Source organism: Oncorhynchus mykiss, chromosome 20 (genome assembly GCF_013265735.2).
Source record: "Oncorhynchus mykiss isolate Arlee chromosome 20, USDA_OmykA_1.1, whole genome shotgun sequence".
Lineage (NCBI taxonomy): Eukaryota > Metazoa > Chordata > Actinopteri > Salmoniformes > Salmonidae > Oncorhynchus > Oncorhynchus mykiss.
In genome coordinates, this window is record NC_048584.1 from 34244868 (window position 1) to 34268692 (window position 23825).

The 23825-nt window shown below is 40.0% G+C and overlaps 1 protein-coding gene across 9 annotated transcripts in view; it reads left to right on the forward strand.

The window, feature by feature from the left end:
* The window catches only part of col21a1 (collagen, type XXI, alpha 1), a 45678-nt gene that overhangs the window by 18997 nt on the left and 2856 nt on the right, over nt 1-23825 (forward strand). For 8 of the 9 annotated variants that reach the window (XM_036956227.1, XM_036956228.1, XM_036956229.1 and 5 more), the window contains 20 exons: nt 165-227; nt 9219-9272; nt 9367-9420; nt 9620-9673; nt 10253-10306; nt 10713-10766; nt 10859-10912; nt 12149-12202; nt 16458-16502; nt 17317-17370; nt 17579-17632; nt 19670-19723; nt 20016-20087; nt 20957-20992; nt 22133-22177; nt 22699-22731; nt 22840-22986; nt 23150-23204; nt 23288-23482; nt 23724-23801. In XM_036956227.1, the coding sequence (XP_036812122.1) occupies nt 165-227; nt 9219-9272; nt 9367-9420; nt 9620-9673; nt 10253-10306; nt 10713-10766; nt 10859-10912; nt 12149-12202; nt 16458-16502; nt 17317-17370; nt 17579-17632; nt 19670-19723; nt 20016-20087; nt 20957-20992; nt 22133-22177; nt 22699-22731; nt 22840-22986; nt 23150-23204; nt 23288-23482; nt 23724-23801 (1309 nt within the window). Of the gene's footprint in view, nt 1-164; nt 228-9218; nt 9273-9366; nt 9421-9619; nt 9674-10252; nt 10307-10712; nt 10767-10858; nt 10913-12148; nt 12203-16457; nt 16503-17316; nt 17371-17578; nt 17633-19669; nt 19724-20015; nt 20088-20956; nt 20993-22132; nt 22178-22698; nt 22732-22835; nt 22987-23149; nt 23205-23287; nt 23483-23723; nt 23802-23825 lie in introns of those variants that run through there. The other variant, XM_036956230.1, reaches the window with a different exon arrangement.

The following is a 23825-nucleotide window of genomic DNA, read 5'->3' on the forward strand; positions in this document are numbered from 1 at the left end:
GATGCTCCTCACAAAGAACATGTTTTAAAACCAAATCGGTGCTGCTTTGCAGCATGCAATAGACAAACAGTTTCTGAGTAGTTCAGCGGGTTTCATGAGTGGTGCAATTGTATTGTTTAAAGATCAAAATGGTCCAGTCAATAACATGCTGTGTTCTCTGTCAGGGGGAAGCAGGAACAATGGGGAACCCAGGTCAAGCTGGTCCTGCTGGTGCTGATGGTAAGCCTGTGAGTACTACATAGTTTAATATACAAACATCTACTTACTCAACACCCATCAGAATCCACTTTTGGAGAAAATAAATGCATTGAAAATGGATTAATTGCTATTCGGGACATTGCTGAATGGGCATTCAAATCAGTTGGATGCCAGTTGGATGTTTTGGATGTCAAGAGAATTCCCGTTAATGTTGTAACGGTTAAAGAGCACACTTGGAGAGAGAGGGTGAAAGGGGATACCTAGTCAGTTGCACAACTGAATGCATTCAACCAAAACGTGTAACCCAAACCCTCTGAATCAGGTGCAGGGGGCTGCCTTAATTGACGCCCATGCCATCGGCACCCGGGGTAGAGTACATAGTGGTGCTAATAGTACCCTTTCTCCAGCAGGATTTACCTTCTAGGGATTTCAGGGCATTTTTCACATGCTTAAAAGGAAAGGGAAAAGAGGTTCATGTCTGAGTGTTAAGTACAGTATCTGGTACTTAACTCTAAAGGCTTTTTCTCCCGACTGGGTGGCAGGAGAAACTTTATGACTCCTGCCAGTGTGATAACTGGGCACACGAGGCGGGCCAGATGGAGGCGGGCCAGATGGAATTTCATTATTTGCAGAAAAGCTTTGTGTTAAATATGATTAATAAGTCCAGGGCCCGTATCCACAAAGTGTCTCAGAGTAGGAGTGTTGATCACAAAGATTAAGATTATATGGACATATTCTAGATCAGCACTCCTACTTTGAGACGCTTTGTGGATACGGGCCCAGATCTAATTTCTAGACTAGATTGTACTCAAACGTAAGTAATCACCGCTGCCACAGTTTCTAACATACATAAATCTGCAGAGAGTAGAAAAAAAGGTGCTATCTAGAACCAAAAAGGGTTCTTCGGCTGTCCCTATAGGATAACCCTTTTTGGTTCCACGTAGAACTCTTTCTGGTTCCATGTAGGACCCTTTCCACAAAGGGTTCTACATGAAACCCTAAAAGTTATTCCTGGAACCAAAAAGGGCTATCCTATGTGGACAGCCGAAGAACCCTTTTAGAACCCTTTTTTTCTAAGTGGAGATTTGATATAATGATCTGGTCGCCACTGAAGATGCTAAAGCATATTGGATCTTCACCTGATTACATGTTAAGTGGCTGATAGTCAGAACATAACGATTATGAAACAGATCATGAAGATGGAGCAAGTCCTCCCTGAGATGCTCTCTAACATCAAGCAGAAAGGAAAAGAGAATAATCTGTCATTTGTAAAGGTGAATGTCTCTCTAACCTAGTGTCCGGCTTAATGATAAAGTCCCTACATATCTTCGTTCCATGTTGGTGTTTGATTTCTTTGAGTTAGAGCAGAATTGTCTTACCAGAATTAATTGAATAGACCCTTAGTGGATTGGATCATGACCTTTAGGGGACTGTTCATTTCTAAGGGCTAGACTTCATGCCATGAAACAAATGTTTTTGGAAATCTGACAAATGTTTTAAGAGGACTCATGGTCATTGTTTCCATGAAACAGTACAGCACATGTTACCTCGCAGGGGACTGTCACTGTAACAAGATAAATCTCACAGAAGCAGTAGATTTTTTAGTAGGCGTTTGTGCATTAGCGGTTTGGCATTTGTTGTTTTTTGTGGTATGACTCAGATTTCACTGAAACGGTTAAGCAGGAGGTAAGAGTGTCTGTATGAATACTTACACAAGAACCTTGAAATTCAGTAACTGAAAACATGTGGCACGTTTGCTGATATTGCTTGTTTGCTTGTACCAGCTCTACCATCACTTTGAACTTGTAGGGTGATTTCCTGGACACAGATTAAACCTAGTGTTGGACTAAAAAGTAAGCTCAATGGAGAATCTACATTAAAAGTTATTTTTAATTCAGGACTAGTCTGAGTCTGTGTCCGGAAAACCACCCTGTAATGACTCAGTAATGTTTGCCCAAAGTGGCATATAAAGTCAATTTTGAATATCATCATTATTCTTGTAAATAGTCATGTAACAAAGACTATTGTGTAATTTTCTGCCTAAACTATATCAGGGACAAAATAACCATTGTTTCACTAATTTTTATGAACTCAATTTGTTCATTGTTATCTATCAATGAACTCTTTATCAACTCACTGTTCGGATGACATTTTGAAGTCCTATATTTTCCTAGCTTTTTCCATTAGAGGCTTTGAAATGCTGTATGGTTGGAAGGACAGTACGTTGGTCTGTGTGGGGTGTTCAACTTGCACTCGATACTCATCTCTACTGATGACTGAGGTCACGAGATTTGTAGACCAGTTTACAATACAAAGATTAATTCTTTGTGAACATGTTGTGGCCTTTAAATACTGGCATTGTATTATTGGAGCAAATCTTCCTCCAAAGTGCCATAAAGAGATGAGAGAGTGTCTTTCATAAATATCTTGTGAAGTCTTTCCTTTGTAACCAGAGGAAAGATATTAGTTTCGTTCAAACCCTACACTACATAACAACGAAAGCAGTACATATCATCCTCCTACATTTCATCCTCCCACTGAAGTTGGGGCAGATGTTACATTTGGGTTTATCCCAAAATATGAGGGCTGTTTTATTGCAAATGCTAATTTCCGTAGCAACTGAGAATATTTTAGTTCCCAGTAAACATCCTCTAGTGGTTTGAGTCATTAAATAGAATTGAATAATTATCTTAATTGAACAGTCCTCAAATTTTCCCCAATGAATTTGTCGACACACTTACAGTTGAATAAACAAATGGTACCCACTTGTAGTGTAATCAAGTATGGGTGTGGAAGTGTGAAAGAACTTACAGAACTGGAACCATACTCTGTACAGTAATCAAGTTTACCATCATACTAAGAGCAAAGATCTATGATCAATGCAGAAACGGATCTACACTCAGAAAGCATACTTTTCTCCTGACTATTTTTTCTTATGTTAAATATAGACATGCAGATGTCAAAAAACAAAAAAAGAACATACCATTCCTGTGCCAGTTTATGATATTAAAATCAAGTAAAATGCAGCATGGAGCTATTTTGTAGCTAACAGGTAGTGTGAATTGTAAATTGCTACCCATGTAGTACTTCATATCTAGGGCAGAGGCTCAAGTTTTCCATAACAGCTGCAGAGCAGCAGTATGAGCGCTAATTCATTAATGAGTTTCATATGCTCTCTTGACGTAAAATTATGAAGTGTATAGTGCTTGGCGGTGGTGCTCACCACTCTCACGAGGATAAAAGTACGTCTCCTAAAAGCAATGGAAAAAGGGGTTCACCCTCTTTCATGGCCATGTAGGAATAAGATTTGGAGAAAATAAATTGCCTGATGTTTGATTAAACTGATTAGCATTTTTCAACAGATTCCAATTGAAAGCTGGCTGGAGGTCATGTCCTCATATAGATTTTGGTTGTCCTGCTGTGAGGACAAAGGCATAGTTTACCCATAACATTATAGCCTTGACTTTTACAGGATACCAAAAACCTTGTCTTAAGTATACCAGCAACATGTTTCAACTGATAAAGGCTTTTTAGAGCTTTAATAATCCCTACATAGAGGTCTTACGAATCCTCTATAAGCAAAGTCATACTACAAAAAGAGTGATATAAAAGGTGCTTACATCTGTTTTGTCAAATCTATCAAAACCCGTTTGGCACACTTCATATGGCATTTGATTATGAATGACTTCTGAAGCATCTATATAGGCCTTATAAAGGGCTAATGAAGGCTTATAAAGTGTGTATGTATGAAGGTTTTAAAAGTTGTTTTAAAATTTTGAAGGGGCAATTGCAGTAGCTACATCCATTTTTGGACATAGAAAGGAATGATATGTACACATTGATTCTTGAAGAATATAACTTTTATAAGTGCCTCATGGGCTTAGTTAAACTGTCGTACCCCATCAGAACCCAAAATATAACCTTGTTTTACACCAATGTTTGTAAACAAACACTGTATAGCCTGTATAGGTTAAAACTATAGTTTGACTATTGTTATGTTCTAATTATCAGAGTAAGAACTCGACGGACACTATGAAAGCTCACACCAAGTTTATTCTGGTCAATACAGCTGCATTAGACAAAAAACATATTCACACAAGCACTGATATTGAACTCTTTCTCCCAGTCTCCTCCTACACATCTGAACAGCCAATGCATCCCTGTTGCTAGACAGAACCTTAGTGATATCTGTTCTTCCTCACTTCATCTGACCTGACCTCTGCCCCAAAGTGCTCAATAGTACCAAAATCACTGCTGTCATGGTGACTAGGATCCCTGAAGGCTAACGATAACACATCCTGACACAATGTAAACATGATACATTCCACTCTCTCCCTCAGTGACATTAATTAAGTACAGTATATTTCATGATTTCATAAGTCAAGAAATCCAAACCCAACACTACATATATAAAGCATTCATTACACATACATAAGCTTTTCAGGAACCTGTTATAACAGCTCCCAACCACATTAAAGGTTAATGAAATACAGTGCCTTCGGAAAGTATTCAGACCCCTTGACATTTTACACATTTTGTTAAGTTACAGCCTTATTCTAAAATGGATTAAATAGTTTTTTCCCCTCATCAATCGACACACAATACCCCATAATGACAAATCAGAATCCGTTTTTCTGCATTAAAAAATAAATGAACACTCAAATATCACATTTACGTAGCGTAGAAGTACGGTGGCTAGGAAAAACTCCCTAGAAAGGCCGGAACCTAGGACGAAACCTAGAGAGGGACCAGGCTCTGAGGGGTGGTCAGTTCTCTTCTGGCTGTGCCGGGTGGAGATTATAAATGAACATTGCCAAACGTTCATAGATGACCAGCAGGGTCAGACAATAATAATCACAGTGGTAGTAGAGGGTGCAGCAGGTCAACACCTCAAGAGTAAATGTCAGTTGGCTTTTCATAGTGTCAGGAGAATTCTATACTCCTGTTAATTTACCAATTAAGTTACCCTTAGTCTGTTATATCAGGATTTGTAAGATACTGATAGAAAAGGAAACAGACAGAGGCCCAGTCTACAAAAGTTAAATGTTTATTCACGGGAACGTTCTGAAGTCAAGAATACAAATCAATTCATTTTATACTGACTTCTCACGCCCACACATACACACAAACATACGCACACACATACACACAAACATACGCCCACACATACACACAAACATACGCACACACATACACACAAACATACGCCCACACATACACACAAACATGCGCCCACACATACACACAAACATGCGCCCACACATACACACAAACATACGCACACACATACACACAAACATACGCCCACACATACACACAAACATACGCACACACATACACACAAACATACGCACACACATACACACAAACATACGCACACACATACACACAAACATACGCCCACACATACACACAAACATGCGCCCACACATACACACAAACATACGCACACACATACACACAAACATACGCACACACATACACACAAACATACGCACACACATACACACAAACATACGCACACATACACACAAACATATGCACACACATACACACAAACATACGCACACACATACACACAAACATACGCACACATACACACAAACATATGCACACACATGTCCTGCTACGCACACACAGTCTGTCTCACTTCCCAGCCGACAGAGATAGTGACTTTGTCCTTGAGACGTACTCTCCGTTCTCTCACAAATCTCTAGTCAGGTCGGCACCGAGCTCAGACAGTCTGTGTTTAGAATACCATAAAGGCATATTGTTTTACCCTAAATCTGACTAGGACTACACATTTATTGATTATGATTTCATACATTCTAATCAATTCCATACAATTATATGTTTCAGGGCAGAATATTCTAATCATTCAATTAACAGACAATTCTCACCTATCATATAGCCAATCATTCAGAGTCAGAGACAGAAGGTGCGGTAGAGAGAGAGTCCAATATAGCATGTCCGGGACAAGGTAGCACATCCAGTGAACAGGTCAGGGTTCCATAGCCACAGGAAGAACAGTTGAAACTGAAGCATCAGCATGATGAAGTGGACTGGGGACAGCAAGGAGTCATCAGGCCAGGTAGTCCTGAGGCATGGTCCTAGGGCTCAGGTCCTCCGAAAGAAAGAGAAAGAAAGAGATAAGAGAGAGAATTAGAGGGGGCATACTTAAATTCACACAGGAAGACAGGAGAAATACTCCAGATATAAAAGACTGACCCTAGCCCCCCGACACAAACTATTGCAGCATAAATACTGGAGACTGAGACAGGAGGGGTCAGGAGACACTTATTTCCTCCGAAAGAAAGAGAAAGAGAGAGAGAATTAGAGGGGACATACTTAAATTCACACAGGAATGGCCCGAGCCCTCACCCTCCGATCCAACAGGTCCCAGACGTGCTCAATGGGATTGAGATCCGGGCTCTTCGCTGGCCATGGCAGATCACTGACATTCCTTTCTTGCAGGAAATCACGCACAGAATGAGCAGTATGGCTGGTGGCATTGTCATGCTGGAGGTTCATGTCAGGATGAGCCTGCAGGAAGTGTATCACATTAGGGAGTAGGATGTCTTCCCTATAATGAACAGCACTGAGATTGCCTGCAATGTCAACAAGGTCAGTCCGATGGTGCTGTGTGTAACTCTCCTTCGTGAAGGAATGAGTGTTACACACCGACCCAGACCATGACGGACGCGCCACCTCCAAATTGATCCCACTCCAGAGTACAGGACTCGGTGTAACGCTCATTCTTTCACGATAAACGCGAATCCGACCATCACCCGTGGTGAAACAAAACCGTGACTTTTCCGTGAAGTGCACTTTTTGCCAGTCCTGTCTGGTCCAGTGACGGTGAGTTTGTGCCCATAGGCAACGTAGTTGCCGGTGATGTCTGGTGAGGACCTGCCTTACAACAGGCCTACAAGCCCTCAGTCCAGCCTCTCTCAGACTATTGCGGACAGTCTGAGCACTGATGGAGGGATTGTGCGTTCCTGGTGTAACTCGGGCAGTTGTTGTTGCCATCCTGTACCTGGTGCTGCAGGTGTGATGTTCGGATGTACCGATCCTGTGCAGGTGTTGTCCTCGCAGTGGCAGACCACGTGTAACAATCAGCTGTCCGTCCTGTCTCCCTGTAGCGCTGTCTTAGGCGTTTCACAGTACGGACATTGCAATGTATTGCCCTGGCCACATCTGCAGTCCTCATGCCTCCTTGCAGCATGCCTAAGGCACATTCACGCAGATGATCAGGGACCCTGGGCATCTTTCTTTTGGTGTTTTTCAGTCAGTAGAAAGACCTCTTTAGTGCCCTAAGTTTTAATAACTTTGAACTTAATTGCCTACCGTTTGTAAGCTGTTAGTGTCTTAACTACACAGGTGCATGTTCATTAATTGCATATGGTTCATTGAACAAGCATGGGAAACAGTGTTTAAACAATTTATAATGAAGATCTGTGAAGTTATTTGAATTTTTACGAATTATCTTTGAAAGACAGGGTCCTGAAAAAAGGACGTTTCTTTTCTTGCTGAGTTTATTTCTGTTTTACATTTTTTAAAACCTGTATTTCCTTTGTCATAATATGGTATTGTTGGATTGATGAGGGGGAAAAAACAATATAAGGCTGTAATGTGACAAAATGTGGAAAAAGTGACTGCAGTGATGCCTCTTGCACTGAGATGCAGTGCCTTAGACCGCTGCTCCACTTGGGAGCCCAAATTTTATGAGTTCGGTCATTAGCAATGCAATTGACCAGACAACACCATTAAAAAAAATCACTTTTATTACAATCTTCTTTTTCCAAGCCAGTATCACATCGATCATCAGTCAATAGATACCCAGATGGTGGCTTGCACACTACTTAGACAATAATAATGCACAAGACTACAACCACATTACTGTCCATAAGAGCAAATAAATTATGTTGTCAATTATTTAATCACAATTAATCTACCTGGCGAAGCCACCATCACCACGAGCATGGGGGAGCACGGGGTGTGGCACTTGGAGCAACAACTACAAAAAAACAAAAAAAAGACAACACTGAACTCAGGGAAAACTATTTTTAGGACGAACGCCACTATGAGCTAGCTTCAACCACACTTACGCAGCTCAAACCTTTGTAGTTTGGACCAACAATTTGCGTCTTTTATTCACAGCGCTTGATCTCAAACACAGGTGCACCACAGGTTATAATGGAGGCAGAGCGTGTGGACCACAATGAAAGAGAGTCAGTAGTTTAAGGGATGCTACAATCACAGGAGGAGGATGGTTAATTTAGTACAGAAAGTTACAGGACACACATGCCATCAATTAAGGTAAATCATTTGTGAGAGCATGCATAGGTCCATGAAAATGTAACTCTGAAGGATAAAGTACACCATATGACACATCTATAAAGATACCTAAACATGAGCTTTTGCATAGCATTTACAGTTTTTTACATTTAGCAGACTCTCTTATCCAGAGCGACTTACAGTACTAAGTACATACGTTTTCATACTGGTCCCCTATGGGAGTTGAATCCACAACCCTGACGTTGTAAGTGCTGTTCTCTACCAAGTGATCCACACCAGACTAGGAAGACATGAAGGCGCTATAGATATGCTCTGTAGATATGCTATGGATATATTTAATTAACCTTAACCTAATTAATAATGCATTTGGAACCTGTTGTAACACGTTCATGAAATGCTTATAGATGTCTGAAGAATGCTTTATAGCTGTGTAGTCAAAGTAAATTGTTACCCTTCATTTTGATATAATGGATGGTCAGTCCTTGTATCCATAGCTCTGTCTACAAATTTGAGCGTGGTTACGTTTCTCCAGCCCCATCCCTCAAATTTTTTGCGAAACACAGACTGGGAGCACGCCTTGTTAATGTTTAACTGCTGATTGCCACATTAAGTGGGACTAATTTAATTGAACACAGCTGATTCATGTGTTTTACCTATGAGCAACATTAATAAAAAGGGTAAATATCTCATGAATTCTCATCTCTCCTCTTTTTAAATTGAAGGGTGTGCCTGGTAACCGAGGGATTCCTGGACCGCAGGGTCCAACTGGGACAGAGGTATCAGCTGAATATTAAAACAAATTATGTTTTGATCAGAGTAGTGTTTTTGATGTAAAATCAATGGAGCTACTCTTTCTGTTCTCTCTTTCAGGGGCGACGCGGGGTTGATGGCAACAAGGGAGAACAAGGACGGCCTGGTGATTCGGTAGGAAGGTCAAAAAAAAGCATTTGTATGACTTTTTATCGATTCGGCATTATTTATTTTATGACACTGTAGGAGACCCACTTTCATGCATTATAACCAATGCTTGGAATTCCAATCAACTGATCAAAGCTACTTTTAATAATCTACAATCACTTTTATCAGACATACATTTTTATGTATAAATCTCTTGTCTTTTCAGGGTGAAAGAGGGGTTCCGGGATTACCTGGGCCATTGGGTCAAGCAGGTGAAAAGGTACGCCATAACACTGGTTTCACTGAATAAGGTTATCAAATGTATACATCTCTATATAATATCAACTCTTTGCATGCACATTATCAGCCAGGTTATTCAATTAATCTGTATATAATCAGTAATCCATCTCCCTAAATGTCTTACGTCCTGGGAAGATGACATATGTTGCATTGATTCATTATTTTGGTCAAATTATGAACAGAAAAGGAAGCTATTGGTAATCCATAGCAATAAACTATCGGAACTATCCTAATAGAACCATCTTAAATGGAAATAAACAGCTGGTGAACTGAATGTCATGAATCCCACATCTAATTAAACTATACACCTTGTATTATATGAGAGCAAGCCAAAGGAAATGAAAAAGAACATGAAACATTTGTAGGTTATAAGGAACATAGACATTGACTCTGTACATTATTTATTGTTACTGTTGTTATTATTGTGTTATTACTTTTTTTAGTTTGGAAGGGCTCGTAAGTAAGCATTTCACTGTTCATCTTAATCAAATGTTTTCAGGGAAAGGTAGGCAAGGGGCGTTATTAAATTCATCTTTCATTTCTTTCATTTCTTTCCCAGGGCTCTATGGGTCTTTCAGGGGGATCAGGACTTGCCGGCAAAGATGGCCTAGTGGTAAGAATATCCCAATACTGTTAACCACACGGTTATGTACATTAGTTGCCAAGTAAACAACAAAGGTTAGATAGTAGTTAACTGGCCACTTACTTATGCTTTCAAGATGACAAACATGTTGACAAATGTATACAGTATATTGACCTCTGGCCAATATACTGCAGTATTATATTGTTGTAATATTGTACATTTTATATTGTACATTTGTAATGATGGATAAGGGTGAATTTGTATAGTACCCAAGGTATTGTGTGATGTATTGTTTTATTGATGATGTAGACCGTTTTGGTGTGATGTGTTGTTTGGTTCCGGTATGGACCCCAGGAAGAGTAGCGGCTGCCTTGGCAGCAGCTAAAGGGGATCCTAATAAAATACTAAATACTATATATCAATTTAACGATTTCAGGGAGAAAAAGGAGCCAGGGGATTCTCTGGGCCATCCGGACATCCGGGAGTACCAGTATGTACAATATAGATACTCTGGTTTCAAACCAGGAACTGACATGGCTTTAAGTTTGAAAAAATATCTCTTTCTCCCATTCTTCAACTCAGGGTTTACCTGGAAGGGATGGAAAGAACGGAGTCCCAGGACAAATCGGTCAAAAGGTTGGTTTCCAATGTGACTACACAAAGGAAAGTTAACTCACTGATGGATGGGATTGACGTTTGACAAAATTGACCATAAGGTTGACTTGTCGTAGTCGGTCTGAACTGAACCACCAAAGGGTTAGGCTGCTATTGTCTGGCAGTTCCCCAACAGTGGAAATATATTATTGCTGTTAGAACACATTGTGATCTATAAGGGGGTTAGCGCCATTGTTTCCTTGTGTTCTTACTCAGCTCAGGCTTTTCTGACACATGGTTTCCATTATCTTAATGGCAGTTCATCACCATCTAGGTGGTTGTGTCTGCGTTATAACTTCTGGATTTATATGATTTTTTTCTTCCACATGTAGGACCTTCCAAAAATGTTCACAGTTGGTTTCTTCCCTTCTACACTGTGGAAAATAGAACAAGTAGTGTCTCATTGGATGTTTTTAGAATGCCAGTTGGTTGAAAATAATGGCTTGACAAGCTGGGTTACTGTACATGTAGAGCTGATACTGTACAGACTTATTATGGCTTTTTTTAACCTTTATTTAACTAGGCAAGTCAGTTAAGAACACATTCTTATTTTCAATGATGGCCTAGTGGGCCTAGTGGGTTAACTGCCTTGTTCAGGGGTAGAACGACAGATTTGTACCTTGTCAGCTCAGGGATTTGAACTTGCAACCTTTTGGTTACTAGTCCAACACTCAGGCAACACACAGGCTATGCTGCCGCCCGGCTTGACAAGCTGGGTCACATGTAGAGCTGATACTGTACAGACACTGTACCTTATTTAACCTCATCATGGCTTGACAAGCTGGGTCACATGTAGAGCTGACACTGTACAGACACTGTACCTTATTTAACCTCATCATGGCTTGACAAGCTGGGTCACATGTAGAGCTGACACTGTACAGACACCTTATTTAACACCTCATTTGACAGACACTCTTATCCAGAGTGACTTACAGTTAAGTGCCTTGCTCAGGGGCACATTGGCAGATTTTTCACCCAGTTGGCTTGGGGATCCAAACCGGCGACCTTTCGGTTACTGGCCCAACACTGTTAACCGCTGGGCTACCTGCCGCCTCTGCTGTTAACTTTAATCTAACAAAGATAGATTCAACAGTATCCAATTAGCAAATTCATGGTGGGTGCTGCTATCTCTTTGAACTGTACCTGTAGCCAGTACACTGAATCATCAAGCATGACGTCTGTGTTAATGATATTCTGATGCATTATTTTCATCAATAGGGAGAGGTTGGAGCAGCTGGCATCCCTGGTCTAGACGGAAGGGAGGGCCATCCTGTAAGTCATGGACATTTCTATTCTTTCTATAACCATGGATTATATTCTACATTCTATGCACTCCAGACGATCTACTTTCTTGTATGCTTAGGTTTCTATGAAATATGAACAATGCCAGAATGCCCTCCACCCCCTCAAATAAAATGAGTTCCTTGACTTTAGCAGGGGATATCCAAAACAGACTCGGTCATCTGGAGCTACTTGAATCACAGCCGACATCATGGATCATGACAGTATTTCTGACAGCTAGTAAATTTGGAGTGGTTTCCCTCTAGTTCATCCCAGGATATAAACCCTATTATGGCAATACTTTGGTGACTTCATGTAGTCATTTTGTAGTCATTTGGGGACAGAATAATACATCTGAAAAAGAGTTTTACACAAGTGCATCCCCATTAGTCTTGGGAGTTCTGCAGATTTGGCCGCACAAGCCGAGTGGTGGAACTACAATGTTCTAGATGAGTCAGTTGCTCCACAGGGCTGTAAGCCATTTGGTTTGCCAGAACATCCAATGATCCAATGTCTTTATGGACTAAATAACACAATAGTTGTATCTGCCTGTAACCCCCTCAAAGCTAGTGTCTAAAAATTATTGTATTGTGAGACTTTTTTCTATATTTTTTCTATTTAGGTACTTATTTTACATGACGTGTTGATAATGGCATGGGGAAAAGGATGGGGTTATCAGCCTTACTCTTGAGTGTCATGTGATTTTGAATAACCAATGAGAGTCAAGAGTGTTGTATCCGAAAGACATCACCTTGAGTCATTGTTTTTTTTTAGATTAGATGGAAGAGCACACACTATTGGCCCTCCAAAACCACTTTCAGGCCCTATCCAAAGCCAACAGATAGATGCCAACAGATTAGAGAAGGCTGTTTGGAGGAGCTATAGGAGGACAGGCTTATTGTCATGGCTGGAATGGCATATATGGAATGGAGTAAAACATGTGGTTTCCATATGTTTGATGTGTTTGATACCGTTCCATTTATTCCATTCCAGCCATTACAATGAACCTGTCCTCCTATAGCTCCTCCTACCAGCCTCCTCTGCAGCAGATAGATACAGTACTGCATGTTAGCATTTAACAGGATTTAAGCATTGCACATAACGAAAAACATAGCTCATGTGGTGTTCTTGCCAAAAATTGGTTAGAGGTCCTTATTTAGGTATTTAGTGTTTGGAATTGAAAGGGTTCTTTGTCGTCACGTTTCTAATTAGTAGAACACAATGTAAAGAGAAGGAAACAAAGGCTGTTCTTGGACACTTCCATAGCTAGGCAACTCTTTGATGTGCAACATTTTTTTATGAATTCCATTGGAAGAAAATGATATGAAACATTTGTGCCTCCAATGAGCCATAATAAGCCTCACAGTCACAACTTGTTCATGGATTAACTCCATTCATCTCCCCCATACTCCCATCAATGATCCAAGAACACATGTAACAAACTATAGTTGACCATGATGTACTACTCTGCCTATTCCAAGAACATCTCTGCTGTTTAACACATAAATACGCTTTGGCTTATCTATATGACACATAAATAGATTTTCATGGTGTCTTACCTGAAGTGGCTAATTGTCAATAGCCTCGTCTGGGGAACAGCTTTTAATATATTTGCAGCATCGGAGGATTTTTGATGAGTTATTTTCCATGTTTCCATGTTCCTTTACAATCCCCTCAAGATAAAGTCTCTGCCGTTTTCCAAACATCTGTACCCGTTTATCATGAAAAACTGACTAAAGAGGCATTTCAAGGTAGTTTTGTTGGATGTGCTCAACAATTATAAACTGTTTATTTACTCAACTAAACATTCACAAACTAACAGATTTACTATTTACGACCATTTATGTCCCCGGGAGGGTTTTAAACGCCAGGCACTTTTCACATTTGTCCATTAACAACAAATATTGTCTCTCATCTACCAAACATATATCAGATTATGCTGTGAGGTGTAATGGAATATGCAGAATTTGGTTTAGGATGTGACAATCCCTGTTTGGGATTTGACATTGTTGGTTATTCTACATTTGCCGCCAACCATTTGCCGCCAACCACTACTTGGGTGACCTGCTATGTCACCCATATCCATATCCTTAACCTTCAACGTCAGTCTTTGTTTGAAGTGTGACAGAGATGTGTCGGTCGAAAGTCTTTGAAGAGGAGGAAATGTTTTCTATAGATAATATGCGTACAGTCATGAATGTAGATCAGACTTGAAAAAGGATATACAGTCATCTCTGGGACTACTTAAATATGATGTATCAACTGACCTTTGGCCTGTACGCAATAGTCTCCTTTTGGTCTCATCGTTCACAGGGTTACACCACAGTGTATTTTCAGAGATATTTGGAATCACTAAATGCAGTAGACCTTATTTAGTACTTCCATAAACATGGCATATGTGTTCACTGCATACATGCTTCTTCTTTTAAACTCCTGATTTCTGACACTGAGTGGTCAGACAAAATGGGCAAGCTTTCATGGAAATGGAATGCATCCGTTCCACTTCATGGAACATATCCTCAAGCATTTGAAACACCTATTGCTGTTTTCAATGAGTAATATTTTTGGGACTGTGTTGCTATTCATTTAAACCAAGATATACACTGTGGCTTTAAGAGCTTTGAGGTCTGAGGCTTTGTCGGAATGAGACTCTGGAGGTGTCCCAGATACATTTTCCATGTTGAAATGACTGATTAGTGGGAAAACTATTGTGTGCAGAGAACACTTATAGGTCCACATAAAGTTGTGTATATTCTTCTATACAAACTTTAGGAAGTATATTTTTAATTTAAATGAACCTTTATTTAACCAGGAAAGGCTCATTGAGATTAAAATCTATTTTTCAAGAGCACCCTGGCCAAGATCGGCAGCACAAGTCATTACAAAAAAAATTACAGACAGACAACATGAAAAACTACAAGTAATCTAGTAAAAACCATTGAATTCACAAGAGTATAAAACAGCAAATTAAAAACATTGACAGGTCAGGGAATCAGCCTCAAAATCCTTCATCAGTGATTTAAAAACACCAATCGGGACAAGTTCTTCCAGTTTAAAAGTATTTTGTAAGGTGTTCCAAGACGATGGTGCAGAGGACATAAAAGCCCTTTTACCAAATTCAGTTCGGACATTTGGAACAGTTAGCAGGAAAAAGTCCAGCGAACGAAGAGAGTGCCCACCACATTTCTGAACAATAAAAATGCCCAAATAAAAAGGTAGTAAACCCAAAATGGCTTTGTACATAAAAGTATACCAGTGACTGAGCCTACGAGTGACTAGAGAAGGCCAGCCAACCCTGGTATACAAAGTGCAGTGGTGCGTAAGGGTTTTGCAGTTTAAAATTGTGCCATGGTGTGCCATGGTAAATTGTGCCATGGTAAAGAGTGTTAATTGATCTCAAACACTGAGCGGAAGCATTCATATATAAAATATCCCCATAGTCTAGTAAAGGCATAAATGTAGCTGATACTAGCCTCCTTCTGGCTTCAAAAGAAAAACAGGCCTTATTCCTAAAATAAAATCCCAATTTCAGCTTAAATTTTTTTGTAAGTTGTTGAATATGCAATTTAAAGGACAGGCATCATCAGTTAAAATTCCAAGATATTTATATGAGGTTACAACCTCAATCTCCTTGCCCTGACAGGTAGTAATAGGTGAAAGGTTCAGAGGTCTATTTCTAGCATTAGAAAACACCATTAGTTTAGTTGGACAACAAACCTATTTGTACTATTAGGTCTATCCTTGTTAGGGGTCAACTAGTTATTCATATAAAATCAATGAACATGTTATGAAGAGATCGCCAAGGGTTAACACACACATTGTATGTTATATAGATTGGTACAACAATCTCTCTGATGAATTATAAATGCAATGAGGTTTCAAGCCGCATTCGACCTGTCCATTCATAGTGATACCCAATGCTATCTAGTACTACTGTTCTCTTCATTAGGGCAGTATTTGTGTTTGTTTTTACAACATCCTGTGAAAGCTATTAAACCCACTGTCTGATACAGCCAGCGAAGCTCAGGGGAAAGACATTTGATATGTGAATAATCCAGACCTCTCAGAAGAAAAAAAACAAAACTATCCGTGAACCATATACAGTATGTTAGCTGTGTTCGATGGGGAGGACACTTACCCGTCTGTCTTTCATCAATATATTGAAAACAATTGTAATGCATAACACACGGGGTATTGTGATCGTGTTTTGTCATATAGAGTAAGCTACATACTCTTTTGTTTCCAGGGTATGCCTGGCGAGCCTGGAAATGAGGGCCAGAGTGGAACTAAGGTGAGCTCCTGTTATTCTCATAAACGTCTGCCCTTATATCAGGACGTACCCATACTGTCTATTACATTTTCATTAAATATTGATTCAAAGTCACAATATCCTTCCCGGCAATTTTTTATAGCAAACTTTTGTGCAAGAAAGGCTATAATGTTATTGTACTTTATTTGGCATTCCCTTATTTTAAGTCTAAAACAATTTATGAACACTATACTGTTTTCAACTATGGTTTACGTGCACTGTTATAGAGCATAGACTAAAATATATAGGAATATAATAAAGTAAGCCTAGTCGTTAAAGTGTTGGGCCAGTAACCGGAAAAATTGCTGGTTTGAATCCCCGAGTCGACTAGGTGAAAAATCTGCCGATGTGCCCTTGAGCAAGGCACTGAACCCTAATTGCTCTTGTAAGTCGCTCTGGGTAAGATTTTAGCGTCTGCTAAATGACAAAAATATAAGTCCAGGTGATGGATTTTGGAAAATCCGCAAATGATTTTGGGATTACAAAAATCGAAGACTTCAGTCTTGCCCACAAATAAGTACATTTTCAAAAGTCCTCTGAGGGCCCAGTACCCTATCCCCATAACATTAGACTTTTATAAACTATGGTTCAAGTTTTGATATTGAAATACATAAATAATCTTTAATAAAGATGTCATAAGTGACAGAGAGAAAGTGCACACATGCAAACAATCAGGGAAGTTGTTAAACTTGTATTTCTTAGCTAAAAATATTTCCAAATTGAACAACCCCTGGTTTAATTGCAGTATAGAAAAGTGACCACCAATGTTATTAATTATATGATTCTATAATTACAGGGTGAAGATGGTTTACCAGGACCGAAGGGAGCCAAAGGTTCCACTGGACTATCTGTAAGTTGGCTGCCACCAATAGATCCAGTTTCAATTTGTCCAAATGTATTCAGGGTCACACTTACAGTAGTATATTGTACATATGTATGGAGCAAGGTTCTAAGTCATTTTCACACATACTCAATGATCCATAATAAATACAAATACAGATGTGCAGAGATACCGGGAACATCGAAACTGATGCTGTTTTCTTGTTTTTCTTATTTAGGGGGACAATGGATTGCCTGGTGAACCTGGATCATCAGGACAACCTGGACCTAAGGTACTAGTGGTTTCTGTTCTCTTCCAGAAATGTAACATCTTGTCAATGGGATTATGTCAATCATGGATTGTGTCGATTTTCTTTTGCCCAATGTCCATGTGAGTACTGTTTGCAGAAGTAGTAAAATGCACTTTTCATGGGGGGCTGAGAACATCTCAATAACTTGTGTAAATATAGTCAATAGCATTAGTAAAGATTGCTCGAACACATACCTTAATACACCATATTAGCATTGAAATGATGTGAACCAATACAGGTACAAATGTAGGATCTTAATTTGATCACTGTTTTGTTGCTGAGAATGTTCCTGCACAGCAGGAAATGCTAACTTTACGTGTATTTGTGTTTTAAAAAGGATTCTAAAGTTTGTCATTTCCACCTATACATTTCAGACTTGATCTAACAAAAAATCCATCACCTCATACAAAAATGTCCATGAATTATAATTGGTTTAATAAGTATTTTCCTGCTGCAGCAAACTGGAACAAATTAAGACAGGATGAGAATGTGTTGGACGAATTTCAGTGTTCTGGCCATTTACTGGTACTTGTCCAGTGTCCTGTTGAAGATCTCAATTACTCCTGTCTCCTGCAACACCACCTAGAGGCAGTGCTGCAACACCACCACTAGAGGCAGCGCTGCAACACCACCACTAGAGGCAGTGCTGCAACACCACCACTAGAGGCAGTGCTGCAACACCACCACTAGAGGCAGTGCTGCAACACCACCACTAGAGGCAGTGCTGCAACACCACCACTAGAGGCAGCGCTGCAACACCACCACTAGAGGCAGTGCTACAACACCACCACTAGAGGCAGCGCTGCAACACCACCACTAGAGGCAGCGCTGCAACACCACCACTAGAGGCAGCGCTGCAACACCACCACTAGAGGCAGTGCTGCAACACCACCACTAGAGGCAGCGCTGCAACACCACCACTAGAGGCAGCCTTGCAACACCACCACTAGAGGCAGCGCTACAACACCACCACTAGAGGCAGCGCTGCAACACCACCACTAGAGGCAGCGCTACAACACCACCACTAGAGGCAGCGCTGCAACACCACCACTAGAGGCAGCGCTGCAACACCACCACTAGAGGCAGCGCTGCAACACCACCACTAGAGGCAGTGCTGCAACACCACCACTAGAGGCAGCGCTGCAACACCACCACTAAAGGCAGTGATGACCACACAGAGCAACTTTAAAACCCTTAATGACATTGAGCAGTGTTATGAAATTCAAAATATTGCCGGCTACATTACCTCATCTGTCCTTAAAAGGGTTTATAGTTGCGCTGTGCATATCAGCCCTTGTCTATTGGTGTGCGAAATCCGTTCCTCTAGTCATGTTAGAGTGCCACTGTATAGGCCTACCAAGACAAGCAACAAAACGTTGCATTATTGTGCATGCATATAGTGCTTGGGTTAACATTTTCTGCAGTGATATAATTTCTAGCGAGTATGTTGTTTAGAGCAGTGCCTTGGTTACACTGGAGACGCCAAATGAAATGGTGATACAAGTTGACTACTATTGCCTTCGACAGTGGAATTTTGGGATGGAAATCAAAAGCGGTCTGGTACTCTGGTTCTCTGGTCTCGACTCTCTGTCTCCCAATCACTTTTCATTAACTGATATCTGTTTAACAAGAGCCAATGTGTATTGGTTAATGGCACAGGAGTGAAATAGTAGTTTATAGACATGACCAGGGTTTTCATATTAATGTCCTAGTTTCAAACAGCATTTATTAGGGAGAGGATATTTGTTTAGAAAAAGAAAAAACACAAACTAGGGCTAGGTTTAAATCCGATCAGCACTAGATAACGTATTAGCACGTTTGACATTTAAATGGAATTTCTGATTGAGCCGACATACGCAGCACTTACCTTGAATGTGGTCTCTGCCAATGTGGAAACAATGCCTTTCAACAATGCCTTTTTTTCACAGCAGTATTTCATGATTTCAAAGCAGAATGGTATTTCTGAATTGTATTTTATGAAGTACTTCCTTCAACTAATATTTTTTTTCTCAAATAAAGGGCAGCAAAGGTGAAAGTGGACTTCCAGGTCAACCAGGGGTTCCAGGACAGGAGGTCAACATTTTAAAGTTTTATATCGGTTGATATTGTCTATTATGAATGTAAAGGTGATTACGTCATTTAGATCTGTTTTAAGAAGGCTGTGTGAGTCATTGATGAACCCTTACGACGTAAGCTACAGAACGTCTACGAGACAAAGTGTCCTTACTGTGGGTTCTTACTATGTACAGATATGTGGTTGTCTCACCCAGCTATCTTAGGACTGTAAGTCGCTGTAATAAGTGTCTGCTAAATGACTCAAATGGACATGTACAGTATAATGCTGATTGAATGAATGTTATTCCAGGGCAAGTCAGGTGACCATGGTGGAGCAGGTCAGCCAGGACACCCAGGAATGCCAGGCCTGACAGGACCTAAGGTAGTTATTAGGGAGAGGACAGTCTCCTACAAAATCACTCTTAACTGCTGTGAAATTACTATGTCTATACTGTTCAATAGGGATTAACCTATTTAGCAATTATTGGAATTATTGGAATTAGCAATTATACTCATTTTCACTAAATGTTCTGCTCAAATAGGTTCTTTTAAAATTGGTATAATTATTAATTTTTCTGAGGCTTAGTGTACGATTGAGCTGGGATTAAACATTAAGAATGTTTTCTGCAAATGTTTTCAGTGTTGCCATCCCGATCAAATTGTTTATTTAATGAGCGAGGAAAAACACTGACGTTGCATTTTGATGAAGAATTAGGAGCCAGAAAGCTACTTTATAGTGAGCTGTGTTTCCAGATTTACCTCCATTAACTTCAATAAAGAATAATAATTTATACCACAGCTTCCAATAAGCCTTTCATATGATGAAATAAATACATTTCCCCAAGGACTGCAATTTACAGGTGAGGGTTAATCAAATGCAATAAAATACATCATTGATCAATAACAGTATTTTTTACAGGAACTGTTTCACAGTCATTATTTGATGCTCCACAGTAGAGACAATTACATCTAGCTTACCGTATCATAAACAGCACTTTTTAGTTTGCCTTTCGTTTAATTTCTACCACTTCAGGACAACTTAGCAATCTTACAACAAAATAGATTTTCAAAAAACAGGGAAACACTACAAGAGGCTTGTAGAATGTTTAACACACTGTCCTCTGGCATATCCATAGCATGTTCCATTGACTTGATGCAGCTGAAGTTTGAACATATGTAGCTGTAACTCTGTATTCTTCTATTGTAACAATATCATAACACGTGATTGTTGTGTCATTTCTATCTCACCAGGGACAAAGGGGAGATCCAGGTGAACGAGGAGGGGAGGTATTCGCGACATTTAATTACTCCTGATAATTCAAATCCATTTAACTGCCCTTGATTCTTTGTATGGAGCGTCTGTCCTCTCAGAGGATTTCAGATGGAATTCCACATATGTAAAGCATAGAGTTGAGTTATATTTTTCCATGCTGTTCAGTCCAAGAGAGTAAATAATGGTAAACAGCAACAAAATGAAATGTAATATACTGTAACTGATGAACATATTGAAACCTTCATTTGACGTATGGACTGGAGGTTGCTTTGGGAAACATACAGTACCAGTCAAAAGTTTGGACAAACCTACCCATTAAAGAGTTTTTCTTTATTTTTTACTATTTTCAACATTGTGTACCAAAAGTGTGCAAAGCTGTCAGAGGCAAAGGGTCGCTACTTTGAAGAGTCTCAAATTCAAAATATATTTTGATTTGTTTAACACTTGTTTGGTTACTACATGATTCCACATGTGTTATTTTAGAGTTTTGATGTCTTCAGTATTATTATTTGCTTATTTGAGCTGTTCTTGCCAAAATATGGACTTGGTATTTTACCAAATAGAGCTATCTTCTGTATACCAACCCTACCATGTCACAACACAACTGATGTTTTCACCATTAACTGATGTCTTCAGTATTATTCTACAATGTAGAAAATAGTAAAAATAAAGAAAAACCCTTGAATGAGTAGGTGTGTCCAAACTTTTGACTGATACTGTATATACAGGTTGCTACATTTTCCATGTACAAAAGACTGCTTCAAGTATAATCGGATGCTTGGCTCACTACCTCCTTCCAAATGTGGTTGCTTTCATTTAGCCAGAGTGGAATCATGTTGAACAACCGCTTAATTCAAAAGTCATGGAAAACAGGGACAGCTATGATCTTTGGGGCAGGAAACTAGGAAGCGTATCGAGTCAAATGACAATGTCACCACAGGACTACGGTTAAGAAGTCACTTGTACTGAGTCTCTGGATGGAAATATCATTAAACTGACTGTCATGGACATAGCAACAACCTTCTTGTAAAATCTCAGTCAATTTTAACTCTGCTCTGAAGGACACTAATTTCATTACGGATGACCTTACATTTAATCACTAACAGAATGACTAAAAACAAAAACCATAATTGCTAGTTTAATTTTCTCTACAGGGATTGAGAGGTGAAAAAGGAGATATGGGAATTCCAGGGAATCATGTAAGTTCCCCTTCCTATGATTACATAAAAATTTTTGGACATCAATGAATGCATTCTGTAATGGCTATACAAGAGCATTTTGTCCAATTGGACAGTTGATTGTCCAGTAGCCTCAGAAGCCCAGTTACATCATATTTAGTGCTTGCAAGTGCTGCAGTAGACTTGTTCTATTGGAAAACTTTTCTCACCACATTATAGTGGCTCTTCAATAGCCTAAATCATTTGTAAATGGGAATATTTTCCTCTTGTCACACTGTGTTTATTTCATAGCATAGACTAGCACTGATCTAATACATTCATGTACAGAAATTGGATTGTGAATTTGGAAGTGTCAGAACAACTCTCAAATTGACTTCTGACGATCACTTTTCCATTGGCAATATCAATTTAAACAGCATGTTTTCCCTTTATCCACATCTAGAGGATATGGAAGTTAGTTGTATTTCCATCTCATTCAATTCCATTTACATTATAATTAATGAACTTTACTAATAATCAGCCATTATGACTTTGATCGACAGGGCTCTAATGGCTCATCGGGACAAAAAGGAGAGGTAAGTTTGTCATTGACTACTGTAAGTAGCCGTAGCCCTAATAGCTAAGCATACATTCCCATCTAGAGCAGTGTGTGTGTACTTATACTATGCTCTTGTGGAAGCCAGAAAGGGACAACAGGAGACCCCGGTCAGAGGGGACTAGGAGGTCACCAAGGCCAGCCAGGACTATCTGGGCAGACAGGCCCACCTGGGCCTCGAGGACAGAGCGGGGACGTTGGCCCTCTTGGGCCACCTGGACTAGAGGGGAGACCTGTATGTACCTCACCAGTACACTGACCATCCTTGGTCATCAACAACTACCCAACATGTCACTTTTCCACAAAAATCGTTCACTGTTCCATCAATGTCTATGCTATCTGTATTAATTGACTCGTACATTTTGCATGATGCCATCAATCATGTCACATTTCCACAGGGAAGGGAGATGTCCAAGCAAATAATTCAGGAAATATGCAGAGAGGTACTTAGATGTGAGTATTGATTATGTTTGATCATTGCTGTGCTCTGTGTAGTACACCAAATCTGAGCCCTCTCCATTGTGTTTTCATCCCAGTGGAGATGCCTTCACTACTCCTCAGTAACCAGCAGCTGAGTAACTGTGACCACTGTCAGACCAGGGACGGGACTCCGGGGGTACCAGGCCCGGTTGGGCCCCAAGGATCTACAGGCTTTCCAGGGAACCCTGGTTCCAGTGGACAGCCAGGTCATCCAGGTCGACCTGGGCATCCTGGGATGCTTGGCTTGAAAGGTAATGCATAGGCTCACAGAGGACTCAATTAATACAGAGGACTCAATTAATCTGTGCAGTATGTACAGGTAAACAGTAGAGTAGAATATAAACATAGGCCTAGCTTTTTCTTTTATTCAAATACGATTTCAAAATGTGTTTGTACTGTCTGGAACACATTGCATTCTATTTGTACTGTCTGGAACACATTGCATTCTATTTGTACTGTCTGGAACACATTGCATTCTATTTGTGTTTCCAGGAGATCCTGGTTTAAAGGGTGAGAAGGGCAGTCAAGGAAGAACAGAGATTGGAGATCCGGGAACACCAGGGCCTCCAGGTAATGATAGGAATATAATACATG